Here is a 24,456-nt window from a genome sequence, read left to right as displayed (position 1 = left end):
AACAATACAAGACAGAGAGATGATTTAAAGGAAAAAACTATAAACTCCCAAAACTACATATAGTATAAGTATACATTTGACTGTTTCCCGTCTCAGCTAATGACCCCGGCAAGGGCCAGTACAAAACCAAGCAATGCCATTCCAAGAGAGAGACAGATAGCAACTTGGAGAATAGATATAAAAGGGATAGGGATAGAAGACACAAGTGATCTCATGCCCACAGTGGGAGACCAAAGACCCCACCCAGGAAAGCAACTTGGAGATGTTATATATAAAGGGAATAGAAGACACAAGTGATCTCCTGTCCACCATGGGAGAAATAGTCTTATTCTGGAGAAAGCATCATAATATATAGTTATAAGTTATAGGGATGAATAATTTACATTCCAATCATCAGAAGAAAATTCCAGTCTACCCCTTGGATTTAAGCTGTTGATCTTTTGACCAAAAGTGATGTTTTTGTTTGTTATCGAAGGTTCTTAAGGCACTAGGGACATCCTTCGGTCATTTCAGTGCCAGTAAAATGGAAGAAAATGGAGATTACAAAAAATTCTAGACTTACAGTTAAAAACACGCAAAATAGGATATAGGGGGCTGGTTCAAATAGGAAGGGTCTCGATAGCTCAGTTGTTAGAGCAATCGCGCCACATGCAAATTGATAGAGATCAATCCCGGGTTGAGTTGTAATTTTTTTCTGACCCTCCTGTCCACCCAGCAGACTGGGTAGCTGGGTTTGTTAGCCCTGTCAGAAAGTACTTTGCAATAGATAAGCATTTTATCTCAAGGTTATCAAGCAATTGATATTGTCCATTTTACACAATAGAAACCGAGATAACTACGGGGAACAGAAGTAGATTTCAAGGGCAAACCATTGATGTACTCCTTTTGAGATCACATGCATGTCCCATCAGGACACAAGCACAGGATCCCATTAAGGTGTACACTCAAAATCTCCCAAAACTAATACCGTACACATCTGACGGTTTCTCAGCCAGGGCCAGGACAAAACCAAGTAATCTCATTCCACGACAAAGACAGAGAAAGCAACTTGGAAAAGGAAATAAAAGGGGTGGAAGAAACAGCAACAGTGACCCCTCTTCCTATCATGAGAGGTCAAAAGACCCGAGCCAGAAAGCGATTGAATCGCGTCAATGGCTCACCAATGTCAAAATAAGTACATGTAATAATAACAGTGATAGTTGGTAAAGAAAGAGTTTATTATTCATAAATACAGATAAAGATTTTATTTTAAAATTTATTTACAGACTAATTTTCTTTACCTGATTACGAATATCAAAATGCAATGTAAGGCTTTAACCTCCTACTATACTGAGACCTAACAATTACATAGTCACCCTATTGTGTGTCATAAACATATATACACTGCTAAAACAGTAATCGATAGTAGTAGTAGGTCATTTAATCAAATCCCCACAAACACTTTCATTCTAGATGCTAGACCCCAACTATTTTTGTGATAATCAAAGGGAAGTAACCACACACAAAAATGGTATAAATGAAACTTTTTTCACTGTATAATAATAATGATAACGACAATAATAAATTAAAGACAGAAAAATAATAATAATAATAATAATAATAATAATAGGAGTACCATCATCACCATCTTCATCACTATTATTATTAGATTATTATCATTATCATCATTATTACTATTATTTCGTGATCCATAAACCTCGAATAGCCACATATCAAAATTAGTAATGATATGTTATTATAAATCAAATGAAAAGAGATTGATGAAGAAAAAAAGCAGTACAATACACTTTGTGTTGGACCATTTCAATTGATAAATGTTCAAATACAATGCATTTGGATAGTATCATTACTATCACTTATTTTATATACATTTCAAGAACAGCGAAGTTTTGAAAATTACATTGGAATCCTGAAAAAGCCAAGCCCGCTGGACCAGAAAGATTGGTTGACTTTGAGCAAATTTGATTTCATTTTTTAACAATAGAAGACACTGAAATAGAGAACAGAAAATTTGAAACCAACAAGAGGTGTTGCCTTTAAGCAAAGTTGACTTAAAGAGTGTTGATTCTTTGCAGACTCCACTGTATTTATTTTCTCAAACACTCACTGCTGAAGGCGACTTAGTATCTAATTACAAATGTGCTTCGGTTTAGTGTGTCGCTGTAGTAAGGCCTTGAATTTACAAAGCAATCTAATTAGGTCGATGGGTTCCAACTGGCTATGGAGTATCTTATGCTGTGTAACTAGGAAAGACTTTTAGTAAATTTTCCTCATCCTATCATAGACAGGGACAGTTGCTTTCAAAAAAAAAATTACCAAGCTCCTTCAGCGTGGTATCCAGTTTACTAATATAAGTGCTATTTATATGGAATCCTTTTTTATTTGTTTGTTTTTATTTTCTTGTTTTTTTTAGTTTGGTTGGGTGAGTGGGGGAAGGGATGAGTTATTAGGATTAGATCTAGAGTACGATTTATTTGTGGCAAGAAAAAATCTCAGACAAGGGAACCAGTTCAAACAAAGAAATACAATTAGAATCTATAAGATTGTTTCTAACCTTTTAAAATTCAACCTCTCTCACTCCTACCCCATAAAAAGAGACATTCACTCACATAAAGAGAGGTTCACTCGAATATTTGATAACAATTCAATTTAAACATAGAAAGTATGTACAAGAGAGAAAAAACAGTTATCATTTTCCAACAGAGAAGGGGGGGGGTGAATGGGATAACTTGATTGCATCCCTCTTTACCCAAGAATTCAAGCTAGAGACATGGGAAAAAAACAAAAAACTAGATCAGTCCAGGACAAGAAGTTAAAGTATGAAAAGAGATTACAGATAAATATGGATAGAAGAGACACAGTAAGTGGAGGGATAATTTATGTACGTCTGCCAAGCCACAGGGAAGCTTCCAGCCGGCTGCCATGACTACAAATGAGGGATACAAAGAGCGAGAGAGATAGAAATAGTAAGGAAAGAGTGAAAGAAGAGTGGTCATCAAATTTACATATGGCATAGTATTTCAGAGGATAAAATATTAGTGGCGGTTGTTCTTTTTATAATCTTATTTAACCACAACTTCATGCCATGTAAAAACATACATCTGTGACCCAACCACTTAATCTTGTGTAATGCCAGGATAAACAAAATGTTGAAAAGCAAATTTACTGTTTAAATTTAAACGATCATAATTTTTTTCATAAAAATAATTACCTTAATCTAAGTCATATTTTTTTTTACTGTAAATACAATTGTCACCCTCTAAATCACACTAATATTGTACAATTTTTAACATGAGGATCAAGCATGTGTAGTGGTCAGGGGGGATGGAAGAGTGAAAGAGAATTTAACTTTTCCTGACTGTCACTGTTCCTGAAATTGAGCTAAATAGAATTAGTTTTTCACTTTTAAAACATTTTCATTCATTGTTTTTGTTTTTTTTAAAATTGAAATGTATAAATAATATTTGTGGCATCATGGAATAACATAAGTGAGTAAATGGGATTAAATACCCTTTATCTCAACCAAAAAAAAGTCTTGTTCCAATCCTGTTGTTTCCCCAGACCACCATACATGTATTCTGTCATTACACATCAATGCTAGAGGATTTAAAACAAAATAACAATTCAGCTTTTTTAAATTTCTCATGACCTTGTTTTGCATAAAGTTCATGAGTATTGCTGTTTGCTAAAACAAGGTTTATATTTTATTTCTATGGGACTGTAAGAAGAAAAAGAAGAAAGAAATTAAAACAATTTAGTTTCTACAAGCATTACAAATATTATTTAAATCAGGGTTGCCAATTCAGGGGGGAAAATTTTACTGAACTTTTACGCAAACACATTAATTAACTGAACCCTCTCTGAGCATTGGACTCAGTAAAAAGACATTATGTACTTTCTTTTTTTCCGTTTGGCAGGTGATTGGAAAATATTCTGAGGATTCATAACATACTGAACTTCGTAAATATACGGAAAATTGGCAACATTGTTAAATGTCAAAGTCAAATACATTATATTATTATTATGGATCATCAATGGTGACAATTATCAACTTATAGAATATTGTGTTTCATGATAAAATCAATTTCAGTTCTTGATGCATCACAAATTGAAAAAAAAAAAAAGATGTACCATATCATTCCAAATAAATATGCACCCATATTTTTCACCCAAAAATCTTTCATACTTCCATGTCATGCAAATGCTGTCAAAGGCAGGCAAACAGATGTTTGAATTAGGTATCAAACTGTTCTATCATCAATTGGTTGGTTGGTTTAATCAATTCAAAAAATATCAGCATTTAATCTTGAAATTTTTGTTTGCAATACTTATAAGTCATAAGCATAAGGAAACAAAAAGATGATCAGATAGTCAAAAGAATAGTTATGTTAAATGTTTACTTGCATTCATATGCACCCAGAAAACAGTGAGACAACAGAAGTTTATCCCAAGTGAAATTGTGTTTCTAGCCTGAGACTACTCTAATTGTCAAACCCAGATGCAGCACAAGGATCTATACCAAAAACGTACGCACCCAAACGCTTATAATACATTAATAAATAGTATTGTGAAGCATGAAAATTTTTTACGAGAATATTGTTTTTAATACCCCCTTAAACATACATCTGATAAGACTATCAGGCAAGGTCAAGTTAAGATCAAATAGTCCAGAACAAGGACAAGGACAAAAAGACACCAAAAGGGAGCAAAAGAGACAATAAGAATTGATTATTTTCAACACACAAAAAATCTAGAACCGAAACAGAAAATTCTTTTCATGAGAATTTGGTGATGCTGTGTCCGATTATAAAAGTCATTTTTAATTCCTACAAATTCAGCCACCAACTTATGCATTTTGTTTTTTCTACATTAAGAGTACATTTATTGGGCATGAAATGGTATTAAAATGGGGCACAAAAGAAATAAAACAATTATTCATGCCATAAGGCCTCTTCTTTTCATCATGTCCACATATTTTTGATTGCTTCGTCTGTCAAGTTGAGCTGCTCTGCGAACATTTCTGAGGGGGAAAGGAAAAATTATGAAAATAATGAAATATTAAATAGCATTTCTATACAACACATAACCACTAAGTCATGCTCTATGCACTTTACATTAAAATTAATTATCTCATTCCACTAGGAGAATATTCAACTTTATACTTTTGTGAATACATATCAAAATTACTTACCTCTCTAATTGAAAAAAAAAAAAAACAGTATTGCACTAACTCATAAAAATAATCTATGGTACAGCATGGATATAACAAGTAGGTCCATGCAGAAAACAAAGATACAGTGCAGCATGACAATCTCGAAATCACGGAAATTTCGAATACACCTCAATTCCTCGTTTTAATCTCTATTTTCATAGTAACGGAAACACAAAATCTTGAACTCTATTGGAGGCAAACAAGGAAATCTTGAACAAATTGGACCTTCACCTTCGCATTCTTTGATAAAATTCTTTTGCCTATGTTTCTATTGTATGGAAAGGAAAGCTTCCCTCACCCTCCACTGGTATTAACTGTGTTAGTTAATGTGTTTTCATGTGCGTGTGTGAAGCTTGTGTGTATAGGTGTCAGGCCTGTAAATGGCTGGTGAAAAAATTGTCAACTTTTCGAGGATGCGAAAATAGAGCAACCAAACCAAAAAAGTGGATTAACAACACAACCCAGATATGACACATCAATTGATTAGTCAAACCATGTCATAATTATCGCAACTGCGATCTAAAAATACTTCAGGCATATTGAATAGGAAGAATAATTGAATTAATAAATAACTGAAAAACTATGGTCGTGCGAGAATAGAGGAAAAGAAAATCAGTCGTAGGCCAAAGGAGCGAAAACTTCCGATATAAGCAATTCATTCACCTTTTCATTCAGGTTTACTTTCAACCGGATAGAGATAATGAACTGAACTGAAAAAAAGAAGAATGGACGACGTGTACGTGTGTGTGTGTCGGTAGCAAAATAGAAAGAAACCCGGTCCCCAACACACTATGTGTGTTAGTTGATTACTGACTACGTTGTGTGTGATCGACGACTCGCAAACACGAGCGACCGACACTAGCTAGCTATGTGCGGGCAGAGACACAGTCTGTGGGCAGACAGTAGGCAGTGAATACGTACACGTCCGGGGAGTGTAGAGGTGGTGATAATTATTGACAAGATGGAATGCTGTCTGGTTTGTTTTGTCTTTGACGAGATAAGTACAATGTTTTTTTGTTTTCTTTTTAAATAGACTCGTCGAGGCACAAAATAAAACGTTTCGACGCTACGAATATATTTTGTTTTTTAATATAATTTTTTTTTTTTAATGTCAGAATTTATAGAGCAAAATCGTACTGTCGGAATTCCGACAATTGTCGGAAGATTTACAGGCCTGAGGTGTGTATGTACATGTGAGTGGAGGGAGTATGAGTGTATGTGTGTGCGAAGTATATTTGACCAGTGTCTTATACATGCGACGCTTCACCATATCTAATGTGTACCTGTGGGAGGCTAGCAAGGCAGTGATGACATAGGCTGCTACTGTTATTTATTAAAATCTTAAAAAGTGATAGAGATGGGGAAGAGAGGTGCAAGAGAGATAAGTGAGGAGTGCAAGTGATTAGGTACCGGATTTGTAGATAAAGATGGCAAGTGCTGAGTCTGTAATCAACAATGTGATGTGCAGTATTTGTCTACTTATTATGACATCGAAAGGAGACTATCTGTACTTAATGAAACAAGACACACTAAACGCTGCATCTCATTATAATGAGACCTTACCAAAACCACCCCCCCCCCCCCCACACACACACACACACACACTCTTCATATTCTTTGTAAAATATAAAATCTCGAATAAATAGGCCTAGTCCCAACTTGTTCGAAACTTTTGTGATGCACTGTAGTTATATTAGTTATATTACAAGAAAAATCGGACAATTATAATTCAATCCAATAAAGTTGACATCATTATTAATGGACCTCTTAAAAATAAACTTTTTAAAACAGTCGTACTATCTACTTTGTGGGTCCCAGATAGCTCGGTAGAGCACTTGCTTCACACCCAAAAGGACTGAGATCAATTGAGAAAACAACAAGACGCAGCCATGAATTCATCAATTCGTTATAAGCATGTCTGTTTTCAGTCTGATCTACTGTTTTTATTTCCCAATACAACAACACAATGACAAGAAAACTATAGAAATTTTTTTTCTAATTAGATTCCAATAAGAATCGTTTTGAAAAAGAAAAGCGGTTTTACATTGAAAAAAGTGAAAACACCCCAGGCAACTATGAATATCTTGCACCAAACAAGGGTGGGAATGCAAAATTGATTCCAAGAATAAAAATCAAAAACGCATTTTGTGGAAGATCTGGAGGAGATATGTTCTTCCCATAAATTAGAAAATTAATGTCGACAATCAAAATATGCATTTTAGGCATGTATTGAAATTTCTATAATGTACATATATCATGTTTAATTATTAATAAATCAAAACTTTTGATACAAAGGTGTGAATTTAAAAAAGATGAATTTTATAAATATTTAAAACAGTGAGAAAGTCCTTTTCTTTACTTATCTCATATACTATCAGATTACCATTACAGTGCAAGGTCACCTTAAAATGAAATGAAATTTCTTTGAATCAAGACTCATTCAAACTGATTGGTTAATTGAATATGATGATAAAACCACAAATATGTTCAATACAACATATCCATAAAAAGATCTCAGACTGTACACACAATACAGCAAGCCTTTTGTATTTCAGGGAGTGCAATATAAGATAAAAGAGTCAAATTAAGAGAATGATGAGACAAATAATTAACATATGAGAGAGTAAACAAATTCATACTTTGCCTGAACTGGTCTTATTTTGTTGGCAGAATCCCGACTCAACACTTTTCTCACTCTATGGGAGTTCACTTTAGCTACTGGTCTGGAGACAGGAGCAGTTTGTTTGGCATTAAAGTCAACAGGCTGGAGCTTCCCAGTATGAGGTTTCCATGTCAAAGGTTTTGCCAAACTGGCTTTGAGATCAAATGTCTGTTTCTTTGCAGATGTAACACTTGTATTCAATGTCGTGGTTGTGTTAAGTGTGCTTGAATTGCCAGTAAATTTAAATGGGGTTGTATGAGTAGCTAGGGAAAAAAAGAAAAAGAAAAGTCAATTACAGTCAAATTAACACTCCAAAGACCTGTAAATGAGCTCTATAAAAATTAACTGAAACTCTTTGTAATTCGACCTATTGGAGAAATCCAAAGAATCGAAATGAATAGTAAACAGCAAGCTTGCTTGAGCAAAACAATATCAGAAAACTAATTTGCGCAGGAATTAATTAGGCTGCTTACCATCGTTCCCTATAATTAGGTACCCAATCAGTGAAGAAACTGTTTGTTTACAATGTGAGGCAATCGAGATGAGCTGTAGCAATCCCTAACTTTCGATTTGAAGGTGTCTACATATTGCACTTCCGGCTTTCACATTTTACTTTTTCCATACTTTTACTTCCCTCCGGGTAAATGTGGTCAATTTTGGCTTAGACGAAACAGTGAAATTTATCGCTCAACGGCTCAGTTAAAATTGGCTACCATTGGGATCACGACAGGTTTGGAAAATGAAAAAATACTTTCACGAAGGCTGTGTGAAAATACACTGGGATGTGTTCAGACACGGCAATTTTAAAAAGTGTCGCTTAGCCTTGGCAATATATCTATTGTAAATATAAACGACCCATCAGCTATGCGTATCACTGTGGAGCATTCCTAATTACTTTACGGTCATTCGACTACGGCTCAAGAATTCTTTCTTTCCTTTTTTAAAATATTTGAATTTAACGAATTGACTGATAATTTACAGGTCTACAGTTTCAGTTGAGATTTTTCTTTTGGCCATTCAAGCCTACAAGCAGTTATTGCTGTGTCTACTGGTTTATAGACTAACTGTAATGTCTTTCAAGGTATAGAGGAGCAGATTACCTTACTTTTAGTCTATCTGATCTCTGTCCATACACTTTTGAACAGACTAGATCAGTGTAAGGAAGTCCAAAAAGGAAAAAAAAAAAAAAAACAGTTATATTAAGACCAGCAGTTCGTAGATCTCAATGTTGATTAAATAACAACAGTTCACAATCCAGAAAATCACTTAATAAAGGTAAACACTCACTGAATAGCGAAACACTGATAGCCAGTAACTCAAGACTGAAGATCACTTGGGACTCCTAATGCCTTTTATGTACAATGATGAAACTATACTACGCTGTGGTAGAATATTCTACAACTTTGTAGGTCTTTTAACTTAAAAACTATAGTAGATTTCTCTAGATCATTGCAGTGCTGCCAACCCTTATCCATATAAATGTGTACAATGGAGAGTCAAAAAGGGTAACATTTTGAAAAATGTGTACAATCCTGAAAACCATAACCAGCTCTAACTCAAGCAAATTTATAATCAATATTTAAATTAATGATTAAAATTTCTCTTCACGGGCGATACAAATAATATCGACTTCCAGAATCAATGTATAAATCAGATATGATCCAGCCAGATAATAATATTTTATTGAGCTCCCAACACGACTTCGGGGTCATATACCAAATCAAGGTGTTTAATTAAACTAAAAGAGTTTGTATGATTTAAAACTGTTTAAACTATAGAAATTGAACATTGCGTAAGATCTTCAGAAGAAAGCGTACAATGAATGAAAATGTGTAAGAATGAGCACTTTTTCGTAGGGTTGGCAGCACTGTCCTTAAAGAGACGATTTTATTTAGGGTTTAAATAAATAATAAATAAATAAAATCAGTAAAAATGAAAACATTTCAGTGATACCAAACTAAACCATAACAAAATGTGAGATAAAAACTTCAATGCATAACAATAGGTGGGGAACTGAACTGAAGCATTTATAACTTTAATGAAGATATTAAGAGAATTTTTTTTTTCTCCTTAAAATTGCAATTACTTAAGAAACAAAAAATTATTTTCTGTAACACTGCAACAAAATTGCAGTAAAATCAAAATCTGTAATATTTCCTCCATTTATTTAAGTAATTGTCATCAAATTTCCGTAACAATCAACGGATGATCCATAATAGTAGGCAAGTATGGAACACACATTGTATCAGAAATAAATTGGAGCAATATTCACATTTTTTAATGACAATTCTGGTAAAAAAAATAATTAAATATCTACACACACATTAAATTGCCACTGTAAAAGAGGAAAGATTATATATAAGAAATAACTAATTTGGATATAAGGCTCTTACAACAAGACAAAAATCAAATCAATAGAAGCTACCTGTTAACACTATTTTGGAAATTGTATAAAGCCAACTTTTGTTGGTCCCCAAATTTTCTTTTCTTTTTTTTTTTAGTGTGTTCCATTGATCATGAATAAAATCAAAAGTTTAAAAAGCTTAAAAAGTCAGTCAATATTCCTGGTCTGGCAATATTGGCTTGATCAGGATTCCACTGTATTTACAAATATTTTTGAAATTTGAAGAAGCAGAGGTAAATATAAGACTTGATATTGTGGAAATCCGTTAAATATCAGAAATTTGAGACCCATGATTAAGCAAGATACCAAAATATGAATCGGGGCAAGTTCTTTTCCAGATCTTTGCCTCACTATGAATTAAGAGGAGTTGGTTAAGTCAAGATACTTTGAGAAATAAAAGAGAAAATCATAAAGACAAGAGGAAGCATTTTATGGCAAGAAGTTACCTTTCTTCACTGATGCCGCATTTGTTGAAGCTTGGGTCTGTTTCCTAGATGGAGTAGTCAAGGCTTTTGTTTTCGGTGTTTTGCTTGAATCAGCAAACGACTTGGAGAAATCAAAGTTAATATTCTTTGTTGATATGACTGTGGGTTTGAAAATCTTTGAAGAATCCTTTGATACTGGTTTTACAATTTTAGACTTGGGTGTTTTGTTTGAATCCGGTACTGATTTTGAGAAATCAAAGTTGATATTCTTAGCCGACATGACTGTGGGTTTGAATATTTTTGAAGTTTCTTGGACTTTGGTAGCTGGTTTTGGGACTTTTGACTGTAAAAAGGAAAAATAATAATATGATTTATTAGTATAAGATCAATAATAATTGAACCAAACAAACAAAAAATTAATAAATAATAATAATGACTGATATAAAACCTAATGATAAATAAGAAAAAATGAAGGTTGGACAATGAACAGATGATGTGAAAATTTGTCACAACTAGCTACATATCAATAAACATTTCCTTTAAAAGTATGAATTAATAAAATCAACATCGGTGAAATGAATTGGACCATGGTTCACAGCATCCATAGGAGAGTCTTGGGATGGTCTCCTTCTAATAATTTCGAAAATTAATGCAATGTAATGCATTTTAGAAACACCCTGTTAGAAATTTTATCAGGTCTAACGATCAGATTCATTTTAATATACTTGCAATGAATAAATGTTTTTTCCAAACCATTTTAACTGCAAACGTTTGATGGAACACCTCATATGTGTGCTGTTTACTTAAGACATCTAGTTTAATAAATCTACAAGGAAGAAGCAAGTGTGTATAGGGTGGCAACTTGAGTGTATGGACTGAGTGTCATGAATCTGTAGTTAGGTATACCGACAAGAAGAGTTATAATGCTTTTGTCTTCCAACACAGCGGAACATGTATTTACATTACAAGGCGGATAACACTAAATTACAAGACTAAAATATTTATTATTTTACAAAAACACTATGAATCAAGCAAAATTGGAAATAGCGAATGAAAATAATCTTACAGAAGGTTTAACAGCAGGGGACTGTTTGGTCAACTGTTTCTTTGTACTGGCAGAGAGATTCTCCTTGCGTAATTGTTTCTTTTCAAGGTAAACATCAATAGAATCAAACTTTGCAAATTCTTTTTTATGAATCTTGTCCCAGCTCTTGCTTCCTAAAAAAGTAAAGATGATGAAATAAATAATTACAATAACATTGACACAGTATAATAGACTACAATTGACTCACCAGGAAAATCTTTTTAAACTGGGTGAGAGTGGGCTGAGGAAGCATTTATTCACAGAAGTGAAAGCCTCATACAGCTGTCCTCCCTACACAGATGATCAATTAAATGTCACCAACTTTTTGTTAATTTGTTTTTTCTTTCTTTTTGAATAAATGGATCTTGTCTGAGTAACTACATATTACCAGAGAGTTGGTTGCAGGATTTTGGACACCCACTGGCCCATTAAATTCCTTTATATATTTTTTTAGGATGCAGTTGAAGCCACTCAATTAGAACAGTAATGTCAGAAATTGATCCAATTAATCAGCATTTTAATTATCTCATTCCTTTAGATACCATCATAATTGGAACAATATATCAAGACAACAAAACATGCAGTAATTATTGAAACATTTGAAGTAATGTAGTAATTGTAGTAAATATAACAAAAGCGATAAAGATCTTCCATTCTGTTCTTTTATTTTAAACAGCATTCAACATGACATGTGTATCGCCATGATAACAGATGTAAAGAGAATGAGTGACCATATAAAGACCACTAACTTATATAGAACTGTCATTACACTCTTATTCCATGGACATCCTATAAAGATCAAAGACACACAAAATTTGTTCCACCATAGTTTACAACGACTGCCCAATTTCATCCAACGCAGCATGTCTATCAAATACAAACAACTATTTCCATCATAATTTGTGCTCCATTTGATTCTGTTCCCAAACAGGCTTAATCTGTAAAGACTTGCATACGGTCAGAAGGAATTGACTATAAGTGACTCAATGGCACAGCTGCTTATGAACCTCCTGCAATACTATTAATGCTCTTTAAAAAAGACATTTTGGCGAGGGTTGTCAGTAAAAGGAGAAAAATAAATGTTTGATGAAACTGCAATTGTTCAAATTCACTGCATGCTTCTCGATTAATAATCAGAAGTTATGTAGAGAAAATTCTATAACTGGCATATCATTCCTTGAATCTTTATTTTCTCTCTCATAGTTTTGTTCTATTTTCTTCTAATGAATTTTACACACAACTCATTTGAAAATGTTGTTAAAATTTCTAAACTTTAGAAATCCTGACCAAATATATGCTGACCACATCTGCAAGTATCTCCCCTCTAGTATAATAAATAAAGAGAGAAAGAACAGCAATCAGAATGCAATCATAAATTCTAAAGAGAGTGAACTATACAGAAGTAGACAGATAGAGTTAGGTGAGTCTATTGCAGTTTGCCTTTAATTTTTTTTTTAATTCATGACAAAACAAGTCTCAAATTCAACAGAGCACTTGGTTAAACTCCCCATTCATATATTCATATAATCAAATATATTTCCTCTTTACATTTGTATTTTTGAAAGTAGATGAGTAATATTTTTTTTCTTAACCTATTTACCTGGAGTGGCTGGGTTCTGAGAGTCCTTTTTTTTATTTGTGAGAAATGCCATAAATCGAGGAATCTGACTGGGTTGGCTTTTTGTGGCATTGGAAGGACTGGAGATCACTGGGGGAAAAAAATATAATAATAAAAGATGTACTTTGATACAAACACAGATAACCGATCTTTCTTCCCATCCTTATTTTAACGAGGAATTAAATTTAATCAAAATAAAAAAATAGAAGTGAAAAAGAAAAGATAGCAATGGCAATTTAATAATAACGATGATGAATCTGTCCGTAAAGCCCTTTTTTGTTTCCACAAGCAAGAGCATACCAACCTGCCAATGTCAACAAGCAAATATTTCGTGGGAAAGAAACTTACTAAATGCTTAGTCGAAGTCAAAATAAAAATGGGCCTTAGTAGTCCTCCTCAAACTAGTTGGGGCTTACAAGACTAGGTTCACAACTTTCATTGAAATTATGTCATTCATGAATTAAATGAAACGCAGCTTAAGATTAAATTTCTATTCAAATCATACTACTGCAGACCTGCCAACTTTTCAAAATGCCAAATAGGGAAAGTCCAGCATATCAATGGTCAAACAGTGACCACTAAGAATTATTTCAATGGGCAAATATAATAAAAATCATGTATGATTTAACCATAACAATTATAAGATATATACGTACAGTACAGTTACAGGACTTTTTTGTTGAGTATAATATGTATGTTCCAATATGTTGATGTTCTAACATTTCCGTTCAAAATATATTTTAAAATAATGCTTTAACATTCCCGTTAAAAAAAGAACCAACAAAAAATAAATAAAAATTTGAAGCTCTTATCCGGAGAATCCATGATATTTTAGGGAACAGGGAAACCAAATCTGAAATTTCCCCGATTAAATCAGGTAAGTTGACAGGTCTACTATTTTCTGGTCTTTTTTGGGACAGTTCAAAAGATTATGTGCCCTCTACATTCAGGTACCAATATAATGCTTATCAACAAAAGCTGGAGAGAATATCATCAATAAAACAATATTTTAATAGGACACAGGAAAATAAACTAATGTGGACCAAATGGCAATCTCTGAGATTGATATACTAAAACCATTAAATTGGCACAATGTAATCTTTGTAAATACCTCATTTAATAACAATCCAGCTAGAATGGGCCAAGGAAGAGAGCAAAGCATTTGGAAAAAAAGTGATGTTGGTGATGTGTAAAAGACAGGGCTTATAATTGGTTATTTTAATTAGCTCCAAAGTTTTACAGAGATCTGTAATTTTAAAGAAAATTGGCAGCCCATTTTCACAAAGAAAAAGAAAAAAGCTTCTTTGATATCGCACTCACTTTTCAGTTGCACTTTCTTGTCAATTGCAGATAATAATTTTTCTTTTCTCTCAGCACTAGAACAGTCACCACTTACAGAATCAAGAATAGCTCTGGTACTTGGGCTACCATCTGGATTTTGATTACATGAAGTAACACAGTCAGTTGGTGAAAAGATGATTGATGACGTAGCTTAAAAACCATTACAGGTACAAATCAATATACAAATATGAACAAATTCCATCCATTTGCATAGCTGCCAACTTTTCAGAAAACCAAAGTAGACTCATATTCAAATATCCGGCTAGTGCGCTTAAACAATCATAAGAGAATGTTATCTCAATCCTCAATCCCTTAAAATCAATTATTAACACTACAAAATTAAGGAGAATGATTCGAAATAGATAACTTACCTATACTATGATCAGGTTAAACATAAATGGTGGTTGTTGAGTTGTATTTTGGTGAAGTTTTTGAGGGTTTATCACCTGTGTTGTATTTTTAGGCCACTATAAAAACTTCTCAGAAAATTCACTCCCAGAGCAATTTGACATTCAGGGTAACATTTAATCCTAAGTGACGTATGGGCGTAAATAACGAACATGGATTTGTTTTGGGGTTTATTTAATTGGATTTTTTTCTCTCCTTTACCCTTTAAACAGGGTCGTCATATATGAACTTTTTTGCAAAAAATAGACCAACCCCTCTCTGAGTGCTTAACTCCAGTAAAAAGACACTATGTACTTACTTTTTTCATTTAGCAGGTGATTAGAAAATATACTGAATTCCGTAAATATACGGGAAATTGGCAACCTTGTTTAAATGAAAAAAAAAGAAAATTGTATCCACCAAACGGCCAATCTGTACTAAGTATGGAGTTCCAGTAACGTGGCTATGATATGTAAAATTTTATGTGACTTTTCTATGTAGAGCATCCCTATATACAAATCTACCATAAGCAGCAAAAATGGGGGGGGGGGGGAACTGTATAAAACAGACTTGCCAACCAACCTCAACAATTTTTAAAGATTTATAATATTTGTAGCATAGGGATACAACTTATCATTATACCTTTATTTATGGGAGATTGTTTGTTATACGTGTCTCTCCGCAACCGTTTTACTGGTTGAATATCACTTTGAGGTGTTGTGTTTCTTGATGTTCGAAGTCTTGTTACTCGTAATTCATCATTTTCTATGACAGGTGTACTATCCCCTTTAAGAGTTGCTTCCTCTAACTCAAATGTTCTTCTCCTCTTTTTACTTTTATTGGAATCTGTCTGTTCTTCAACATTTGGTGTCCTCCCTGAAACAAAAATATACAGACCTTCATGGCTCAAGGTATTTCAAATTTAAAATGACAAAATGTACGTTCGGCATCAGAACGAGTGCAAAAAATTCCAAAACTATCAATCATAGTGTTTCATACCAAAGTCAATCAAGGTAATGTGAGTAAAGCATATGTAAGACATGCATATTGGCTAAATAGGTGGCAAGTGCAAAGAAGCAATTCATAATGGGGATTATCTATTTAATTTTTCCATGTGTTCGAGTCATTGGTAACACTGAAAAATGTGCTCAAAATGACCTACATAATTAAAAAGTGCTGTTTTCGAAATTTCCAACTTCACAATAAGTAATCTTCTTCAGCTTGACTTTTGGCTTTGCTTACAACTTTCATTAATATTCAATCATTGGACAGCAACAAATCATGTGATTCGATGACTCCGTTGGACAAAAATCTGAATGTAGATCGCTCCCATTGTGTCAGGCATTCAACCCTGAAGCTCATAGTCCCAATTATCCAACTGTTTTATTTTTCTAAAGTTAAGAAAGTCAGTTTTCTTTCAAATGTCACTTTATTTAAAAAATTGTATTTTTTTTTTTAATGACCATCTGACAGAGAAGATATGCCTGCTAATCTTTTAGATCTGGATCTTTTGCCATTAGTCAAATTACAGAAACTGTTGAAGATCAATTCCATAATTCTTAAATAAATTACAAAATAACTTTTTGTGTTGAATATTACATGAAAAAAAATTACATTGTATTAATAACTACCTAAAATTATTGAAGAGTTTGTCTTGTTTTCAGATTCCACCATCATTAATACCTGTAACAAAAAAAGAAAAAAAGAAAGCAAACAAAAGTAAAGTAAATCATGAATCAATATCAAATCTAAAGATAGTAATCAAAGTTCGTGTAAAAGTATTGTTGACTCTTACTCTTATGATAACATTTCACAACTAGACAGTAAAGAAATTCATTCATTGCAATAAACAGACTTGCCAAATTGAAAACTTCAAATTTAATAATTTTAATGTCAATCTTTAGTAATTTGACAAGGAAATTCGTAATTTCTGAAATTGTGTATGAACAACCACAATATTATAATTATTATTATTATCATCATCATTATAGTAGTAGTAGTAGTAATAGTAGTAGTAGTAGTATTAGTAGTAGTAGTAGTAGTAGTAGTAGTAGTAGTAGTAGTAGTAGTAGTAGTAGTAGTAGTAGTAGTAGTAGTAGTAGTAGTAGTAGTAGTAGTAGTAGTAGTAGTAGTAGTAGTAGTAGTAGTAGTAGTAGTAGTAGTAGTAGTAGTAGTAGTAGTAGTAGTAGTTGTTGTTCTTCTTCTTATCATTATTATTATTATTATTATTTTTATTATTATTTAAGTATTACTAAGAATTATAAATTCGTAATTTTCCATAAAATTTCGTATTTGGCCATGAAATTTGTCTAAAATTTGTAAAATTACGAAAAATTCGTGATTCGGCATGTATGCAATAAATGACAAATTCAAAACACTTGAATTTCTTTACATTTTTCTTTTCAGAGAGGACTGTAATCCAGCAGCAAACTCTCATACCTATTCAATATTCATCACTTATGAACTAAAATAAAACTGAAAACCATATAGATTAATTGAAACCACATTGATATCAGTAATTTTAAAACGGAACGAAATTTTGCACATTTTTATTGAAAAATCTTATTCACAGTCACAGTCCCTACACAATTGATGGCATACATTGTTTCTTTAAAATCTTCATTTTTGGGTCTTAACTTTTCAGCATTTATCAGAGGTGAGAATGACTGGTCACAAAATAGGAGGAAATTGTTGAAGTAGTGGTTCTGGTGAGTCTTTTATTATTCATAGAAAAATGTGAAAAAGGCAGAATTGTGATGGTGATAGGCAGAGATGAACCACCATTTACGCAGAAGTTCTCAGTCCTGATTTATGGGATTTATATTATTATCGATTGACTGTAACATAACATGCATAAGTTAAGCCTCAAAAATTAGAAAACAGTGGTTCAGATTTGTGTATCTTGTGTATGAAATAGGCTTTCTTTTTGATTATTCTTGACGTGAATTAGGTTATAGTATAGTCTCTACAATTGACTACCATTGTTTACAATCTTGAAAGCACATGTTTCACATCCATCTCAGGAATTTTATGACTAAATATAAACTAGTTCACATCCAACACAAGCTACAGGCAGCTTTCTTAATTTCTATAATATACACAAATATAATTCCCCAGTAGATAAAAATAGTACAGTTTATAAATAAACTTACAGAGTCATCTGTATCTTTCTCTACATCTCTATATGCTGCAGAATTGTCATTGTCTTTATTGTAGTGCTCTGTCAGGGCTCTAATCAGTTTATCAATCTATAAGAAGAAAAAAAAAACAATAACCAAAACAATATATTTTAAATAAGAATAAGCTGTTACATGTGGTGAACTGAAACAAATGGATTACCACACAATGATATAATTCAAGTTGAATGAAATAGAATTCTATCAAAAAAATATTTTTTAAATATTAAAAATGTATTCCAAAAGACATATACTATCTGGTAAATTCACCAGTACTTTCGGGTAAATTTGAAGCATATAATCATCATCATACAATAATTATTTCAAAGAAGATATTTTGTGTACAATAGAAGCTGTACGTAAATACTGAAATTTAGGTACATTTGGAAAAGAAAATATGAATATAATAATAACCAAAATGACCTCATAATTGTAGAACTGTAGTGCGTCCAGAGGAATGCATTTTAAATGTGAATAAATAGCTGGCAAAAGGCAGTGAAAGATTTATATAGATGGGAATTGAAAATCATGGTTTCAAAGGGAAAAGTGGTTCAGCCAAGACCACAGGGGCAGAGCACGCCCAAAATTTCATGGGTGAGGGGGGGGGGGGGGGGGGGGGGGGGAAGGGGGAGGAGAGGAGGCAAGCAATAGTATATATGACACTCCTGATTCACAACAATGAAAACAGTTTTCATTGTTGCCATTAATATAATATATAGTATAACAGATAAAGAGGTCAAAATAGTATTGTGGTTTTCAGGATTGATTGATGTAATTATGATATGCTAGCAGTAGTGGTTGTGGTAACACTGATGATGATGATGATGATAAAAGTAACAAATGAAATTGTTATCAATAATATATATATATAGGAGGCCATTGATCTTAGATTATACCTCCAGAATACAAGATACAACTTCAACTGCATCTACCGACCGCCAGCAAACAAGAAAAACAAAATAAAATTACCTGATGTTAGGAAGGAAATCAACGAGATATTAACTTTGCAACACACGCGTCCTGGCCATTCAATTATACTCGGCGACTTTAATTTTCACTTCGACAACGTCACAGACATCGTTAAATTGCATGAGTCATTATCGGAGAAAAACATGTGCCAGATCGTAACAGCGCCAACCCACTCTGCTGGTCATATTTTAGATTGGGTAATTGTAGAAAACTCAGAGTCCCAAAAAACCAACGCCATCGTCGATTATCTCCCCTTTTCGGACCACTCCCTCATTTCTTTCAATCTTGACGTTTCAAAACCATGCCAAGAAACCACCACCACATCAACCAGAAACATTAAAGGCATTCATTTGGACAATTTCAGAGACGATTTAGAAACAAAACTTACTAAAAATTCAATGATTTCTCCAGAAAAGTGGAATAGTTGTCTCATCGAAACGCTTGACAAACATGCGCCATTCCAAACAAGGACCGTCACCAACCGCAAGTATGCTCCGAGGTATACGTCGGACGTTAAAGAAGCTAAAACGAAGTGTTGGAGAGCAGAAAGACTGCTGAAAACATCAGGCCTTACGATTCATCGTGAATTATACAAGAACGCATTTCGTGCCTGGAAGACAACAATAAAAAAGGCAAAGACCACATATTTTCTTTCAAAATTCGAAACTTCTAAATCTTGCAAACAATTATTTAACATCTGCAATGATCTACTTGGACGTGAAAGATGTACTTCATTACCATCTACAACCAATCAAAGAGACTTGCCAAACACATTTGTCAACTTTTTTATTTAAAGACAAAATCCATAACAATCGTTCAGAACTAGATCGGCATGAACCATTTATAGATACAAATACATTCTGTGGTACCCCTTTAGACAAGTTCCAACCAGTTTCACCTAGTTTCATAAACGAGTTGATAAAAAAAGCCCCCATTAAATCCTGCGACCCTGATCCCCCACCAGCACAGCTTTTGGCCAGCTCCATCGATACATTATTACCATCCATTACATCAATCATAAATACATCCATACTGACTGGCGAGGTTCCATCGTGCTTTAAAAGTGCCCTCGTCAAACCACTTCTGAAGAAACCATCACTGGACCACAATATATTAAACAATTATCGTCCTGTATCAAATTTACCTTTTATGTCAAAACTTTTGGAGAAGGTAGTTCTTACACAATTAACATCTTATCTTAAGAACAACAGTTTGGAACAACCCTTTCAGTCAGCCTACAAACATCAACACAGTACTGAAACGGTGTTTCTTAAAATCTTTAATGACTTATGTAATGCTGATGCTAACAATATCAATGTATTATGCCTTTTAGATCTTTCAGCTGCCTTTGACACCATTGACCATGACATTTTGTTAGAAGACTAGAAAATATGTTCGGCATAAAAGTAATTGCCCTTAAATGGTTTACATCATATTTACAGAATCGATGGCAGACTGTCGTGGTTAATGGTGTTCAGTCAGAACAAGTTTTACTAAATTTTGGAGTGCCACAAGGCTCTGTTCTTGGCCCTGTCCTTTTTACTGTATATATGCAGCCCCTTTCTAGTGTGATATCCAGATTCAATCTGAGTTATCAGTTTTATGCAGATGATACGCAAATATATGATTCAGCACCCCTTAGTAATTTACAGTTCTTAATACACCAAATTACGAGCTGTTTTAATGAGATTAAATCTTGGATGTACCACAATAAGTTAAAATTAAATGATAGTAAACTGAGATTTTAATGTGTGGAAGACGGAGTATCCTTAAACAGGCAAATAAATCACCTATTACTCTCGAAATAGCACAATAGAATTTTCAAATAAAGCAAAAAACCTTGGCGTCATCATTGATAAAGATCTTTCCATGACAAGCCACGTGAATAACACCATACAATCTATGTACATAGAAATGAAAAAAAGAAGCAAAATTCGTAATTTAATACCAAAGCATATAGCAGACCTTTTAATTAATTCCCTTGTTTTATCTAAATTAGACTATTGTAACTCCCTTTGGGCGAATTTAGCTAAAGACAAAATTAGCAAACTTCAGGTTGCTCAAAATAACGCAGCCAGGCTCATTGTATGCAATAACAAAAAATACCTGTCAGCAACTCTTCTTCTCCGTGAGTTACATTGGCTTCCTGTGGAAAAAAGAGTTGCCTATAAGATTTGTACTGTTGTCTACAAATCCCTGAGCACGAACAGTCCTTCCTATATTAAAGACCTTCTAAACATATATGTCCCCAATAGAAACTTGAGGTCAAGCAATGACCAATCAATCCTTGTCAAACCTAAGCTATTGGGTAAAACAGGTGAACAATCTTTTCAATTTTCGCCCCCCCCCCCCCCCCCCCCCCCCCCCATTTTTGGAACTCTCTCCCATCACACGTGAAATGCTCAGATTCGTTGACAACGTTCAAATCTCGCTTAAAGTTTTATCTTTTTACGTCATATTGTTGCAATATTATTTTCATATCTTGTTGTTGTTAAATTGAATTCGTATCACTTTTCCTTCACACTTGTCTCACTGTAATATGTTTTGTTTATATCACTGTAAAGCGCTTAGACTTAGAGCCTGTGACAACAGGGTAAAGCGCTAGCCTATATAAATGCCATTTATTATTATTATTATTATTATTATTATTATTATTATTATTATTATTATATATATAAATTATATAATTTTTAATGATAAATTACAAACACATCATTAATAATTATTAGTGCTGATGACTGATGGTGTTGTTTACTGGTGGTTATAGTTCTAGAAGTGATGATGATGTTCTGGCAGTGGTTGTGGTGATGTTGACGATGGGCTGGTGGTTGTAGTTATAGTAGTGGTAGTATTAGTCGTGATGATGAGAAGTGGTAATGGTAATCGTTGAAGTGGTTTTAGTAGTGATGAAGATGCAATGGTGGTGGTTGTAAAAATGGTAATAGTACTAGTAATGGTAATAGTGATGATAATGCAGTTATGGTGGTGGTGGTTGTAGTGGTGATAAAGATGTGGTGGTGGTTGTAGTAATGGTATTGGAGGTGGTTGTAGTGGTGGTATTAGTGATGATGATGTGGTGGTGGTGGTTGTGGTCAGTGCTAGTAGTGATGATGGTGTGGTGCAGGTAGTGGTTGTAGTACTAGTAGTTGTAACTTGTAGTCGTGATGATGATGTGGTGGTAGTGGTAGTGGTGGTGGTTATAAAATAGTGGTAGCTGTGATGATGATATGGAGGAGGCTGTAGTAGTGGTAGTGATGATGATGATCTGGCTGTGGTGGTGGTTGTAGTAGTACAGTAGAGGCAAGTAGTAGAGGTAGTAATGATGATGTATCTAGTAGTAAGTAGTGGCAGTGGTTATGGTAGTGGTAGCAGTGATGATGATGTGGTTTCAATTGATGTAATGTGAACGAATGATCATGTCGGAGATGTGGGGATGGGGATTATACAATTTACGACGTGAGCTGACAAAAAAAGTTTGCTTGATATGTCGTATTATGATTCTAAACATTCAACTTAGGACTAAGGGGGATGATAATGATGATAATGATAATAGAACCCTCGACCTCTCCATTCCAATTTCATCCCATTGAATTATTCTTCACCTTTTGATTCGCACGAATCCCGGCACTTTTTGCAAGCTTTTGTAACTCCACATATTTCATCGAATGTAAATCCTCAACAGGCATTTTGAAATTGTCTTATATTTTAAATGTCAGTATTTAAATTTAGACTCGAAGTTTATTTTCCATCTAAAATTCGTTGTCTTCGCAACGCGCTAGCTACTCTTCCGTTTAAAAAGTGTGTTTCCAATGTTGACAAATTTTGATTGGTTTCTTTTTGTCGTCCTCGTACTTCGTACTCAATTTATCTCGTTTTCATCCTTTTCATTATTCATGCAAAATTCGTTCAAATTTCATGTATTTATTTACAACCATTATAGATGCAAAACAGGATAAATAGATTTTTACTCGCACGTGTATTTGTGTTTTTAAAATTCTTTTTGACGGTTAATTGTGAGAAAATAGGACATCCTGAATAATTCACCTTTACTCAATGTCGGTTGGCTTAAATGATCAAGAGGGGTAAAGCTCTCATATTTAGTTTAGTTTTGTTTTGTTTGTTTGCTGTTTGTTTGTTTGTGGGTTTTTTTTTTTTTGTTGTTTTTGTTTTTGTTTTTTGTTTTTGTTTTTTTGTTTTTTTTGTGTTTGTTTAATGTTATCTTGCGTTTTGATCCAATCTATTCATACCACGGTGTGATGCGATGACTATTGTGTACGGGCCGTATTTATATGGTTTATCAATCAACGAAAGAAATAATATGTGATAGCAAAGAGCAATGTTTATGAATATGCTTGTGTTGATGACATTCAGAAAATTCATATCTGGAAAAACCACAGGTTTGCTTTGATTTTTGTTTACTTGTTTATTTATATTGATCATCCATTTCTTAATTCCGTTAATTATTTATTTACTTATTCATTTGTTTGTTTATTCATCTTGCTTAATTATTTATTGAGTTATCATTGTTAGATAACATTTTGCTTTGATTTGAGAGAATGTCCATCAGAACAACGAGACCAAGACAATTTGTATTATCAGACCAGCAATTAAGAACAGGTCAATGTCCTACTAATCAACAGCTCTCTCCGTCAAACTGTGACTATGGAAATTCAACATGGTACTTCCCATACCTTGCGATGGCAGTAGTCGTATGTTAAAATAATTATCTCCCCTGTCCAGTATGACACTTCACACCTATGTGCCAGAAAACCCTAATCCACTCGTGCTTTCCACGCTCGCCTAGCACCGGACAATGAAAATTAATTAAGTGTTGCATCTAGAGCACTTCCACTACTATCCCACAAACTATATTCAAAACAAAGACGCACCTTAGGTGAGGAGAGGCTTGATTGAACATTATAAAACACGTACCCTGAAATGAATGATGCTCTTCAAAAAATAACATTCCCATGAAAGGACTTTCCATTTAGTGGTGTACGATTTTTTTTTTTTTAATGATTTCAATCCCTTCATATGCTGGAATATGAAGAGGAATTCCATCCCGACGCCATTGCATCAGCCCGGCACACACCATTAAGGAACAGAGAGACGGCCAAACCGGCTAAGAACTTCGTCTTCCACAAGATAAGCTCTTCGCAAAAGTGAACAAATACTGTG

The 24,456-nt window shown here is 33.7% G+C and overlaps 1 protein-coding gene across 3 annotated transcripts; it reads right to left on the bottom strand.

The window, feature by feature from the left end:
* Window positions 1-1,196: 1,196 nt before the first annotated feature.
* Window positions 1,197-23,106, bottom strand: LOC144960756 (nucleolar and spindle-associated protein 1-like). Of its 3 annotated transcripts, none has more exons than XM_078894053.1 (10): window positions 22,881-23,106; window positions 18,286-18,381; window positions 16,765-16,816; window positions 15,776-16,009; window positions 14,726-14,836; window positions 13,388-13,495; window positions 11,770-11,921; window positions 10,725-11,046; window positions 7,852-8,137; window positions 1,197-5,020 (listed from the first exon to the last, which is right to left on the bottom strand). In XM_078894053.1, the coding sequence occupies exons 1-10, from the start codon at window positions 22,962-22,964 to the stop codon at window positions 4,936-4,938; spliced, it is 1,530 nt and encodes a 509-aa protein (XP_078750179.1). In that variant the 5' UTR covers window positions 22,965-23,106; the 3' UTR covers window positions 1,197-4,935. The 3 variants fall into 3 exon arrangements, with proteins under 3 accessions (XP_078750179.1, XP_078750187.1, XP_078750183.1); XM_078894061.1 differs by having other exon boundaries at window positions 22,842-22,966; XM_078894057.1 differs by lacking the exon at window positions 14,726-14,836 and having other exon boundaries at window positions 22,881-23,065.
* Window positions 23,107-24,456: the final 1,350 nt, after the last annotated feature.

This window comes from Berghia stephanieae, chromosome 1 (genome assembly GCF_034508935.2).
Source record: "Berghia stephanieae isolate SIO BIC M18660-M18661 chromosome 1, UCSD_Bste_1.3, whole genome shotgun sequence".
NCBI classification, from domain to species: domain Eukaryota; kingdom Metazoa; phylum Mollusca; class Gastropoda; order Nudibranchia; family Aeolidiidae; genus Berghia; species Berghia stephanieae.
The sequence above is the reverse complement of the archived record's forward strand: the minus strand, read 5'-3'. Positions and strand labels throughout refer to the sequence as shown.

Bases quoted from the DNA above. Each gene is read 5' to 3' on its own strand.
- LOC144960756 (XM_078894053.1), bottom strand. From the start codon at position 22,964: ATGCCTGTTGAGGATTTACATTCGATGAAATATGTGGAGTTACAAAAG. The intron at 16,817-18,285 runs GTAAGTTTATTT...TTTTTGTTACAG, and splicing joins AGAAAGATACAGATGACTCT to GTATTAATGATGGTGGAATC. The intron at 8,138-10,724 runs GTAACTTCTTGC...TTTTTTCCCTAG, and splicing joins TGCGGCATCAGTGAAGAAAG to CTACTCATACAACCCCATTT.